The sequence below is a fragment of the Euprymna scolopes genome, chromosome 23 (genome assembly GCF_053919585.1).
Source record: "Euprymna scolopes isolate OS-2025 chromosome 23, ASM5391958v1, whole genome shotgun sequence".
NCBI lineage: Eukaryota > Metazoa > Mollusca > Cephalopoda > Sepiida > Sepiolidae > Euprymna > Euprymna scolopes.
The window spans coordinates 10,004,469-10,017,841 of record NC_136504.1 but is presented as its reverse complement, the minus strand read 5'-3'; the positions used below and the strand labels follow the sequence as shown (position 1 = coordinate 10,017,841).

General features: G+C 32.5%; 1 protein-coding gene across 8 annotated transcripts in view; it reads left to right on the top strand.

The window, feature by feature from the left end:
- Positions 1 to 13,373, top strand: part of LOC145245740 (carnosine N-methyltransferase-like) — a 380,463-nt gene that overhangs the window by 13,706 nt on the left and 353,384 nt on the right. For all 8 annotated transcript variants that reach the window (XR_013863030.1, XM_080107334.1, XM_080107333.1 and 5 more), the window contains exon 2: positions 5,421 to 5,622. Coding sequence is in view for 7 of the 8 variants with exons in the window: in XM_080107334.1 (XP_079963460.1) it covers positions 5,421 to 5,622 (202 nt within the window). In the remaining variant the exon portion in view is untranslated. The remainder of the gene's footprint in view (positions 1 to 5,420; positions 5,623 to 13,373) is intronic.

Below are 13,373 nucleotides of genomic sequence, written 5' to 3'. Positions count from 1 at the left end.
GATCAAGCCCGGAATTTAGTAAAATTTTGGACCCTCTAATTATAGAAAAAACAAACATTGTACACCCTTAAAATTTCGGCTGTGCATCTTTATTAGAGTTACCTCTCCTTTGTCAACCTATTTTTTTTTTTTTCACAAATACAAAACTATAACCATAAAATAGAGACTAACTCAAAGAATACGAAAATATCTACGGAGTCAGCAACTTTTCTCTTTTGTTTTCCAAACCACGACCAATATGCCTGAGGATGGTGGAAGGCCAATCCGACCAAAACCTTACAAAAATAACCTTCAAGATAAGAACAATAGTCCGATCAATACAAGTAATATAAACTAGTGGTAGGACGATTAATCGGAATCGTTAATCGTAAGAATTGTGTGTTTTTTTTAGGGGGGGGGTATCATAATTACATCATTAAAAAATACCTTAGATTTATGATTCTTTCATTATGATTCTCTTATTTTTAAGTTGAACTGTTTGTTTGAAGTGAGATTAATGCTGTCAAAAATTTATGATAAAGATGTCATAGAACTTTTCATAACATATTTACCGGGCAATATAAACTAGAACAAATACATTAAGAACATTGCAAAGGCGGCTGCAAAGAAGGTGGGCTCCCTCTATTGTGCTGGGAGACTACTCACACCTGAGAGTATCTTGTACCTCTCCATGCATGGAGTATTGTTGCCTCATCTGGGCTGGTGCATCTACTACTAGTTTCTCCTTAGATAGTGTCCCAAAAAGGGGTTTTCAATCTAATATATCCCACTTTGTCAACTAAGCTCCAACCCATATCCCATCGCAGCAATGTTGCATCTCTGTGCCTGTTTTACAAGTATTTTAATAGAATGTGCTCTGATGAACTTATTGCACTTGTGCCCCCTCGACGTACATATTCTCAATAAACCTGCTTAGCAGCAAAATCACACCCCTTCACTATTGAGGTCCTTAAATGCCAGAAAGCTTTCTACTCTAATAGTTTCTTCTCTCGAACAGCTAGACTTTAACATTTCCTTCCTGTTGTCTACTTCCCAAACTGTACTGATATGCAGAAGTTTAATTGTAATGTAAATCAATATCTTGTTTATCTTTCCTAAACATGGTTTCAAATCGTAGCTCCTTATGTGCAAGTGTCGATGTGCCATTGGGGGTGATTGTAAGTAAAAAAAAAAATAAAAAATAAAAAAAAATAAAGATATCACTTTGGTTCATTCTGCTTTCTATATTTCTCCAAGTCTTTAACTGAACAAGTAGGTCTTCCATTGTTTCATAGGCAAACCCAAATCATCAACGTCTTCTGTATGCTAGAAAATGGTTGGATCACTCTATCGCTCTAGTAGGTATCTCACTGCTGATGCAATCCTTTATCTGTATGAGCCAGGTATGCCCTAAAATGGAGTACCGTTGCCACATCTGGGCAAGAGCTACTTGGCGAGCCTTACACAACCTTGATAGAGTTCAAAACTGGCTTGGAAACTTAATAGGTGATGCCCTTTTCTCTTCCCTGCAATCTCTTTCCCACAGAAGAGACGTTGCGAGCCTGTCTCTGCTCTATCATTATTTTCATAAGTGCTCGACTGAACTCCAATCTATAGTCCCCCCCTTACAAAACTTTCACAAAAAACACTTGACTAGCTACAACCACTATAAACGATTTCCCCCACTCTTTATCTGTGCCTAAATCTAAATGCAGATTTCCCAAACAAAGCTTCTCTTCCAGAACTACCCACCCATGGAACACTGTTCCATTGTCCTGCTTCCCAATTAAATACAACATAGTAGCCTTCAAGTCCAATGTAAGCAAGTTTTTGTTGAACTGTCCTCATAAATCAAATTCTACCTAATTTACACCATAAACAATTACTACACTGCCACCTTACATTCATTAACTCTTATCTTTGAGTGGCCTTTGGGCCTTGATAAGTGGTGACTCCCAAGTAAAAAAAGAAAAACAAAAAAAAACTTGACAATGCTTCTGAGACACAAATGAAAACCAACAGACTCTCTACAGAATCCTGATGTTAAGGCTGTTAATGTGCTGTTAATTCTAGCGCAACTTTGAGCCTGTAGTTCTATATACTAGTGGGACCTGTGAAAATTCCACAGCAACATTTTTCATATGTAATATATTGCTGATGGGCATTCTGTGGACGTTCAGCATGAATGGAGGCCCTGCGATATTATTGTAGCCCTTTTGTTAAAACTAAAAGTATTTATGTACGTAGTGTCAGAATATGTCTGGTTATTAGTTTATCTCCAATATCCTTAAAGGAATCTGTGACATATTTACATTATAAATGCCTGCCGCAAACGGAAATTCCACTGTATCATTATACCATCTTTAAACACAACAGATACTACCCTTGGATCCTAGCTAGAAGATCAAAAGCGACATCATTTAAGAAAAAAGATTTTTTTACATTGCATCTTTGGTGATTAGGCGGTTCTATGTATTAAAAAGGAGGATAAAAGGCGATAACGCTATGAACATTAAATTAGCGTGTCTATACAGGGCTTTACATTGTGAGTGAAACAGTCGCATTTGCGAATGATTTTTTTTTAAGTGGCGACTAGAAATAATGAAACGCTAATCTTTTGGCGATTGTATTTTTTTTTTTTTTTTTTAAATTTTTTTTTTTACTGGCACTCTTCCAAAGCTTACTAGTGAGTGAAAAATATCTTTTCAACTTTTTTCTTTTTTTTTAATAAAACGAACAAAGTTAAATTATTTAAACAAAAGTTTAATAGAACAATATCCTTTTTTTTTTTTTTTAAACAAAGGCTGTTTAAAAAACATCTGAAGAAATTAGAATGTTTATACCTTCGAGTATTAACATAAAATTTGTTGTATATTTAGAATTAAACTTATTAAAAAAAATATCTTTATGATATACATACTTGTCACAGAACGAAGATGTCATATTCTAAAAATCATATGGGTTTGGCTAGTAACTTTTCCATTTGGCTAGTAAACAAAAATATTTAGTTGTCAAAGGTCAACTAAAGATAAATTTGTCCATAGAGCTCTGCTATATAATTTAATCACCTTCTGTCCTCTTTTTTGATAAATAGAATTGCCTGATTGAATAATTTATAATTTGGAAATCGTGACGCACGTACGTACATTAAAGGTAGTACGTTATTAATAAATAGATTGCTTGTAACAACCTTCAACCTTCATTTGTTCCTAGTTTACATAAAGCCAACAAGACAACCTGTCTTGGCATTTTGTGAAAGCTTTCTCTACATCCACAATTGTACTAGATTTCTAGTCTTTCAGAATACCCCCTTTCATCATCTAGTTTTGTCAACTCTGTGATCATCTCAATTCTTGTTTAACCCACAAATCTTCAACGATGAAGACCCTGCATCATTACCCTTCATCTTATAGCTTCTTATCCAATTTCTCCATTCCTATGGCTCGACCAGATGCTGCTTTAACAATTTCTAGATTTTCTTGGTTCTATGAAAATTCTATATTAAAAAATTTCTCATAGTGACATTTCAACCCTTACCTTTTCCAGCGATTTTATTGGTTGTTTCCTTTCGTTGAGTTAATCACTTAATTTCACTATTTTCAAACAGTTACATAGCATATCAACTTCATTAAAACACGGCGTACCGATAAGCGCACCACTTTGCTATTAAGTATTACATACATTTTTACACATTGGCTTATCGCTGAACAATTCACCGAGACCAAGGAAATCAGCAACATGCATATTCCGCACCAAGTTCATGTCTTCAGATTTCAGAATAATCTTTGAATATTCAGGTAATGCATTTGTTTCCAATATTCCATTGTCATTTCAAATGCATATATCCCCAACAATATCGACACTTGTCTTTGCCATATGTTTAACTATCTTGATTGTGTTATTCTTTGGATCATCCCTTCATAATATATCAGAAAACCTTTCTCAGCCCCCCCCCCTCTCTTGGTTTGTTGTATTGTTCATCTTGCTCCCCTCTTTGCCACCAGACATACATCCTTGTCCTCTAATCTTTTTATTCATTGAGTCCTCCATTTCAACTATGTTAATGTATGCCTGGATAACCTTTCTGTTTATCCGCAAGTTTTGTCTATTAAATCCAACAGTGTATCCTTCAGTGTCTTCCGCCATTCTTCCACATTTTTTGATGTGGATCTGATAGCCCTATGCTATGGTTTTATCCCATGATGTTTAAATGTATATCCTTTTCAGTTTTAAAGTGAGATGTGTGTGAAGTTAGAATAATGTGTTTTATAAATGAAAATGTGTTTATTGTCTATATTAACAGTCTCGGAGAGGAAACCATGACACGGAGGATTTAGTGAAGCTTAATAGCCATATGTTTTCATAACTTACTGTGTGTGTATGTATGTATATATATATTTATATATATATATATATATATATATGAGAAAATAGGAGTGGAAAATGAACTCAGAAATACTATATATTGAAAAATATAGAATGAGTCATTTATTTAATAAGGATATACATACATACATACATACATACATACATTTATTTTGGGATAAAGGGGACTCTTTATCCCCAAACTAAATAAATGACTCATTCTATATTTTCCAATATATAGTATTTGTGAATTCATTTTCCACTCCTATTGTCTCCTATATAAGCAATATTTAAATTTGTTGAGCTTTATATTATCCCGATAAGTCTCCTTTTATAGAATTGAATTTACTCTCTTCCTCTATCTACCCTCGTTATATATATATATATATACATAATCGTTAGTTATCATTCCGTAATCAAAAGATATATTTATTTCACATTGATAGTATTTTATTCATATGTTTATGTAGTATGTCTTACACATTTGTTATTGAAGAGCGGAAGTTCACTAAACAAGTCCTCAGAGATCTGTATGTTCTGTGGAAAAAAAGCAGTTTTTTTTTTCTTAGTTGTCAAAATGTCAACTAAAGATAAGTTTGTTCATATTATTTCGATTCTTTGAACGACTGTTCTCATTTGGAATGTCATTTTCACAACATTTAGATTGATGTGAACTCTGACCTTCTTCAGGTATATCTTGTCAAACCTTTTTCTGTTGAACTCTGGAATCTTTACAGAATTGTGAACAGAATCATTTATTTCATGGGGGTAGCAGCTTTTGTTTCGTCAGAGATTCTAAGTAATTTTCAATTGTATTTTTGGTCTTCCACACTAAGGATTAAACCTTCAACCTTCAGAAGAATATCACTTTTACTAAATTTTTCCAAGTACTCTAATTATTGCACCACAAGTCCTTGCGGACAATTCTAGTACTGTTGTGAAAATGATACTCAAGATGAGAACAGTAATCCAAAGAATGCAAATAATATGAATAACGATTCCTCATCTAAAAAATTCCAACATATTCTTTGTTTTGTTCTTTCAAGATCTGCTTATGTTTGCTTGAATCTTTTCAGACTTTATTCTCTTAACCGGATCCGAAACACAGAGCGTTACTATGATGAACTGCCAGATCACCATCGATCCATCATCCCTAACTTCCGGGATCATCTTAGCAAAGTTCGTAACTGCATTGAAACCAATTTTCACCTGATTAAGTTAATCATCCAAAACACAGAACACATGTTTGAGAACAAAAACCATGGCCCCGTGGAAAATGTAAGTAGGCACAATCATTTTGCTTTTTTCACAGGGTGAGTACCACGAAATGCAAGGCTCGATTAGAAAATTATTAGTGAGGATCCCTGTACCCTTCCAAACAGTATTAATGGCTTTATGCTTCAACATTAGTTACAGTGATATAATCGGTGCACTTAAATTGCCAAATGAAAAAGTGAAAAAATGTTGGATATGTAAAAAGAATATATATATAAAAACAAACCGTGTATATTATACACGGTTTGTTTTTATATATATTTTTTTTTACATATCCAACATTTTTTTAACTTTTTTATTTGGCAATTTATAACTACAATAAATTGTGGTTTCACTTAATGCTTTAACTAGCAAATTCTACCATTGCTACGAATATAATTTGCTGATTTCTTTATACCCTCTGATCAGAAGAATAACAAGAATAGCATTCTTGGAAACTCTGCAGAATAAGGACTTTGTAAATTGTTTTTTGGAGTATTCAACCAAACAATAAATTTTGATTGTAAAGTTCAACTTAGTTTTAATTTTCTTTCTCTTATAAGCTCTACTCTCTATTGCATATTGAACTTTTTTATTCAGTTAGGATTAAATTTTCTATATATAAATACTGTTATTTATATTAGTTTGAAGTTTACCATTGCGTATATCAGGTAAACACTACATCCCTTTGTTTTAATTAATATATATATATACTAGCAGGTCTACCCGGTGTTGCCCAGGTCATATAAAAAAGTTGTTTGTCTACACTTGCTAAATGATTTTAGTTTTAATTTAATTATTTTTACTGTGCAATAATTTATATCGGTTTGAAAAAAAAATCCACTTGGCCCACTGCTACAAATTCAGAATAATGGCATGTGAGTGAGGAAAAAAAGTTTTGAGTGGTTATGATTTAAAAAAATAAAAATAAATAAATTTGTGATTTATGTAAGTAAATATCCATGCATTTAATAGTAATGACTGTCAATAAAAAAAAAAATTCTCTAATTATTTGTTTGGAGCTAAGTAAATAATACAAAGTACAAAACAAAAACAAAAAAAAATGAAAAAAAGAAAAATCTTTTAACTGTTTAAATGCAAAAGTTTACCGAAGAAACGTTTTCAAAAATATATTCAAAATAAAAAAAAAAACGAAATATCTGCTGCAAGGTGAAAACGAAAGCAAAAACTAATAGTTCTATGACAACTCTCTAACCGATTCAGCCATGGTGATAGTCATACCATGATGTATTTAACATATCTGAGAGGTGAAGTGGTTCATGCATGAACAGATACTCAAATCGTTTAGAAAGCGATGGTTGTTAAGATAGAAAAAAAAAATGAATATTTTGTTCTTAATTTCATATACTAAGCTTCAGAGTACCTGCCTTTTAAGACGGTACCAGAATCATTATTATCTGCTTTGGATTTCAAGTTTTAGCGACACACACACATACCCACACACCCACTCACACATCTCTCCTTTACATAATAGATAATCGTCCATAAAGCGATGCTGTTCTCAGAGCCGTGTCATCAGTTTGTTGACGAGTGTAACTGGAATTACTGCTACCCATCGAATAGCTGATCTGTGGTGATGCTTTATTCCTCTATATCAGCCGTGTTCCTTCTATGCGCATACATATTAAGAAAGCTGGAGAAGGATATGGCTCCTCACTACTTGCAAGTAGTCATTCAGTATTAATCGGCTATATTTTATGCATTGCGCAGTGTTGGGATGCATGTGGACCAATCGAGGAAACACCTGGAGGCCAACTTAAAATTATACTACCCTTCTACACATAAAATTAAAGGAAGTTAATTCTATTTTTAGTCTTTACAGTTATTTTTAATTAGTAGGGCTGTGACAACAGCATATTCTTTTCATTGTTTTGACTCTTGAGAATACATCCGACACATTTCGACATGATTAATCAAATGAGAACCAGATCAGTCTATATAAAAACATATAAGATATTAACGGATATATACTTGAGAGTCAAAACAATGGAAAGAATATGCTGTTGTCATAGCCTTATTAATTAAATTTTTATCAAAGGGAAATAAGTATCGATTTATTAGTAGTTGCATTATTCTACTTGTTCTGCAACAGAAAATTTGGTACTTGTACAGTTTAATGAAGACATTAAAAAAAATGAAAATATCGAAAAAAGTTTACATTGTACATATCCGTTATGGAATAAAGTTCTCTGAAAAAAAATTTTACTTACTTTCATCAAGTTTTTTTTTTTTTTTTACATCGAAAAAACAATTTATGATACCGAGCAAAAGGTTTGATTTTTAGGAAGAAAAGCTAGTATTAAAGATGGGGAGGGGGTGTAGGTGCTTTAAATTGAGTTATCTCCCTGTGGCGTGTTCTAAAAATCCAAACAAAAATTTTTTAAATTTTAAATATGTCTACCTTCAACGTGCTGTCATAAAAACATGTTTTTTCCACTGTAAAAAAAACAAACTACTCAATCAATTAATTTAATTTTTTTTTTTTTCCGGAGATCTTCAGTCCAAAACGGATATGTACAATATAACCTTTTTGAATATTTTCATTTTTTAATGTCTTGATTAAACTGTACAACGAAAAATTATTTAAAAATAATTTTAAAACTAAAATCTTGAAAATATTAATTAATAAAAATAATTAATAAAAAGAAACTTTTTTGGCTTTATTTAATGGAAAAGAAAATGTTTTATGTGATCTTAGCTATTATAGTACTATTTATATTTTTGACTGATGTTATTTGTTTTATATAAATCAATTCGCCCATACATGAAAGAAATAATTAAATTATATTAATAGATCCTTTTAATATACAAGGTGTCGTCAATAAATTTCCAGACTTTTTTTTTCGTGTTGGTACTTTTCTTGATAGTACACACATAAAACTCTAGTCCCTTTCGAAGTAATCTCCTCCTGCTGCAATGCACTTGTTGTACCGTTCCAACAACTTCTGGAAGGTCCCATGGAAGTCCTCTTGTGTGAGCATTCCAGTGACCCTTGTCACAGTCTCTTTCATCCCCTCAATTGTCTCCTAACGACAGCCTCTAAGGTTTTCCTTGAGCTTAGGGAATAACCAAAAGTTACAGGGAGCAAGGTGTGAACTATACGGAAAGTGAGGAACTATATTGATGCTCATCTTGGTCAAATAGTCTGTGACGAGGATGGATCTTCTCTGAGCACTCTTGGTACAAACTTTGTGCAAATCTTCCACATCTTCAGTTCCTTGCGAATAATTGCAAGTTCTCACACTGACATCAAACTATGCACTTAATGTCTATAGACACACAACGGTCCTTATTCATCAAATTCTTTATTTGGCCAATTAACTCTGGTGTTCTGACTTTCTTACTCCTTTCTTACCTCTCACCATCCCTCACAAACTTCCTGCCATCTTTGAATCTCTTATGCCATTCAAAAACTGATCCTCAATTCACGCAAGATGGTCCAAAAGCAGTCTGAAGCATTCCATACATTTCTGTATCATGTTTTCTAGGTTTAAAACAATTTTATTGCATAGCATTTGTCGAAGTGTCCTCACGTCCAGATTGCATTTTTGAAATTCACCAGCTGTGACAATCAGACTTTAGTAGGGTGTGTTCCAATTCCTGCTGTAGCTGTTCATTTGAACCTGAAATTTATAAAAATTGGTCAGTCATCTCATAAGATGTATAGCAATAAAATACTGAATTTTCAAGAGTCTATGACACTTATTAAATGTCTGTCCAGAAAAGTCTGGAAACTTATTGAAGGCACCTCGTATTTGTAAGTGTATATTATAAAAACTTATCTTCAATTTTCCTTATCTTTCATATTTATAACTTCTTTTAGGCAAATATGATGAAATAATTTCCGATTTAACATCAAGTTGATTAGTTTTAATTTTTGTTATCAATAATTCCTCTGTTATTACAGAGATTACAAAACTTCGATCGAGGCTTAAAAAATTCTACCTTTTTAAGAATTGACCATTCTATAAAATATGGCATTTATCTCTTAAGACATCAAATGTATTTAATAAGAGAAGTTAGGTTACTGTATCTGCCATCTATAATATAAATCTTGCCTGTTTAAATGTATGTATGTCTGCCTAAACTTTCGACAGAGGCAACAGATTTTCAAGATTGGTATAGTTTTGAACCTCGATCCTTCGGACAACAAATATCAAAAATTGGCTAAAAGCTTTAATTCCTTCACCCTCAACTGGGCACTTTTCTAATTATAAAGTTAGATTTGTTTTATTGTAAAAAGAAATACCGTCTACAGATAATAATGATAGTGATACTTCTAATAATAATGGCAAATTTGTACATTTTAATCTTAACTAAATCAATCTCCAAAACTGAGATTCTACTTTTTTTTTTTTTTAAAGGTGATTGCATGTGAACACCTTTAAAAATTTGGCAGAAAGAAAAAGCAATTATTTTAGAATTTAAAGTGGGAAATTAGCTTCATATATAAATTTAGCATGATAATCATTTCCGGACTGTTCTAACGTTTTAGGGATATTCACTATTACCCCCGACCCTAAGTCTGACTGGTAAGGTTGTAAAACTTTGTGTAATCGCTTAAAAAAAGTATCCCCTCCTTCCTTAAAAAAAAAAAATGTTTAAAAGTGCACACAGAATTTCTCCTAGAGAAAAAAATAACAATTTTTGTTATACTGATTGAAATGCGAAAATATCGTGGGAACTAATTTTGAATTTAGAAACGAATGTTACCAGTAAAAATGGCAAAAGTGGATAAATAGCAAAAAAAATGGCTCAAAGGAAAAATCTGCATAAAAATATGAGTTTGTTAAAATCTTGGATAAAATACATGAAAAAGTTTGTGAAATTTAAAAAGAAATTATATCTATATTTAAAAGTAGATGAGAACTCTTAACTGCCCCCCTCTCCAAATGAAAATCCTGAAATTTAAAAAAACAAAAAAAAAAAACATTATTTTAGAATTTAAAGTAGAGGATTAGTTTCATATATAAATCTAACCTAAAATGATCCTCCATTTTCGAGCCACTCTAACTTTTCAGGGCACTTAACTAATTTTTTTTTATCTAATCCTAAATCTAACTTGCAAAATTACATGTAATCGCCTTAAAAAGTAAAAATGCACAGGATTTATTTTCCATAAAAAAAAAATATATATACAACAGTCAACCATATAATATTAAAAAAACAGGCAAAGCTCCAACAGCATAAAATAAATTCAAAAGATTAAAAAACACTTAATATTTTACTTTGTATTTAATTATGAATTATGTTTTACCTTGTTTATCTTGAAAAATGGTTTAATTTTTATACATTTTTTTATAACTTTATAAATCAACTTTTAAAGATTACCTAGTGAACTTATACAAAGTTCCATTTATCATGAATGAATGTGTGAAATTAAGTTAAAAAAAATATGTAAGAATTACTTTTGGTATCAGAAATTTTTCAAAATTTTTCTGATACCAATTCTGACATCCCAAAAAGATGGGATTTTTCTGATCCTAATTCTAATTAATTGTCTTAACAGTAGTTGAGACTACAGCATTTTAAAAATAAACTGTGACTAAGTACATTGTTTTAGTGCCAAATAACATGGTACAACATTAATTGGCTTGTCAGAATCAAAGTTTAATATGCCAACTGAAATACTATGTAGGTCAAACTTTTAAAATCTGTTGTCATTTGTACATAAGCAAATATGTAGCATTATTGATGTACTTTTATTTTTGTTATTTCTTTTTGTCTTTTCTTCTTTGTCTTTTCATCTCTTTTCACAGTCATCATCATCATCATCATCTACCCCTCCATAAAAGAGACTATTACTAGCATAAAAGCTGCTTTCTGGTGGCATTTTTAGTCAGTAGTAGTAGTAGTAGTAGTAGTAGTAGTAGCATAATTTTGACTTATTTATGGCACATCTGTTAACCCAATGGTACTTCATACCAAATATGATGCAATAATATTGTATTTCACTTTTTTCTTAGATTATATTAAATATTCTATCCATATTCTGCGCTTTAAAATAACGATAAAAGTTGTCGCCCTAAAGAAAACAACACTACAGCTTTATTGTAAAACTTTTATTGAATAAAATCAATTCAGGTAACTTGATTGTATAGTAGAGATGACATCTATTCAATGTAACTGCCTTCAGCCCCAATCCCGCCTCGATACGGGTATAAAACTGAAAGCATGCTTTTTCCAGAAGCGCTGGCGGGAGCTTTGCAAATACTCGATGAATGGCAGCAATCAGGCTTGCTTTGGTGTTGTGGGAGGTCATGTTGGTGATGTTCTCGATGTATAAACAAATAAAGTAGTCCAGTAGGTTCAGGTCAGAGGCGGAGGGAGGGCTAATGAGAGAAGGGTACAAAGTCGTAGTACTCCTTCAAGCCTGGGTCTGTTTGAACTTGTGGGCTGGCATCGAGTCCTGCTGCCACACCCATAGCCTGCCAATGATTATCTGATTACATCAAGAGATCAGCACATCCAGGTACACTTTGGTGTTGACTTTTAAACGGACTTCGAAGGTGTGAGGTGGCATGATGTGGCCCTCAGTTGAAACCACACCAAAGAGCATAACCGTAGTCAGAAACTTTGTTTTTGTCACCTTGGGCACAATGCGATGCATTTTGAAGGTGGTGGTAATGGTCCTATTGTCATAACTTTGATCGGTGGAGGGCACAAATTGTACAGCGGTGCATCTCAGATTTCACTTGTTGATCCTTGTGTCACTTTCAGACATGATAGAAGGCTCCTATCGCTCTTGGGATTTGTACACAACTGGCCAACTAGTACAGGGTGTTCAAAAAGTCACTGAAGAGTTTTGAACTTAAATAGATTCTTTATTTTTAATGATATCTTTCTGTAATTTTAACACAATCTGACTAAGATGTTGGGAAATTAAAAAAACAATGCAAAATTCAAACAATCTTTATTTATGAATGTCTTTTAAATGTTGCCCATTTTCAGTTTTGCATATTTGTGCTCTTTCTAAAACATTCGTGACAGATTGCAGAATCTCTGGATTGCGATTTAACTCCTTTATTTCATTCCTGATGTTTTCCTTCAATTCTTGCAGGGTTTGGGGTTTGTTAACATAGATGCACAGTGTTTCGAATTGTGCTATGACTTTGGCTATCTCTTACATGAAAATGCTATTGATAAGCTCTTTGAGTTAATGCAATTGACCTCTGATTTTTGTAAAATAATTTCACAACTTGCGTATGTTGTTCAATGCTCTACTTATCCATGATTAATTTCCAAAATATTATCTGTAAAATATCTGGAATATAGAAAAAAAAAAAATCATTATTTGTAAAATGACAAAGATTTTCAATCCTTCAGTGACTTTTTGGACACCCTATAGATGGCCTGCAACAAAAAGTAAAACCGTTTTTTATCAAACGGAAATGGAATCATGTCGTCTTTTCTAGCACAACAATTTTATCGTTCCACACTGTATGATGGCATTCATATGTAGATCGTCCAACGTTTATATACGTTACACTTTTTCTTCTAAAGGTATCAATGAGATGAAAAGAATCCAAATATATTTTGGGCAGTGTTGTCAAGAACAGGTAGAGTAATGAGACCTGCTGATCTTCATGATCTTGAAGGCAAGTTGGAAAAGTCAGTTTTTGAAAAGGAATATGCAATAACAAAATTGTGCTTTACCAGCTATTTTTACTTCTGTGAGAAACTTGTTTCTCTCTTCCTCTGCTTGTGTGTGTGGGGGGGGGGCATCTTGTATTTGCAAGTTTTAACTTATTCGA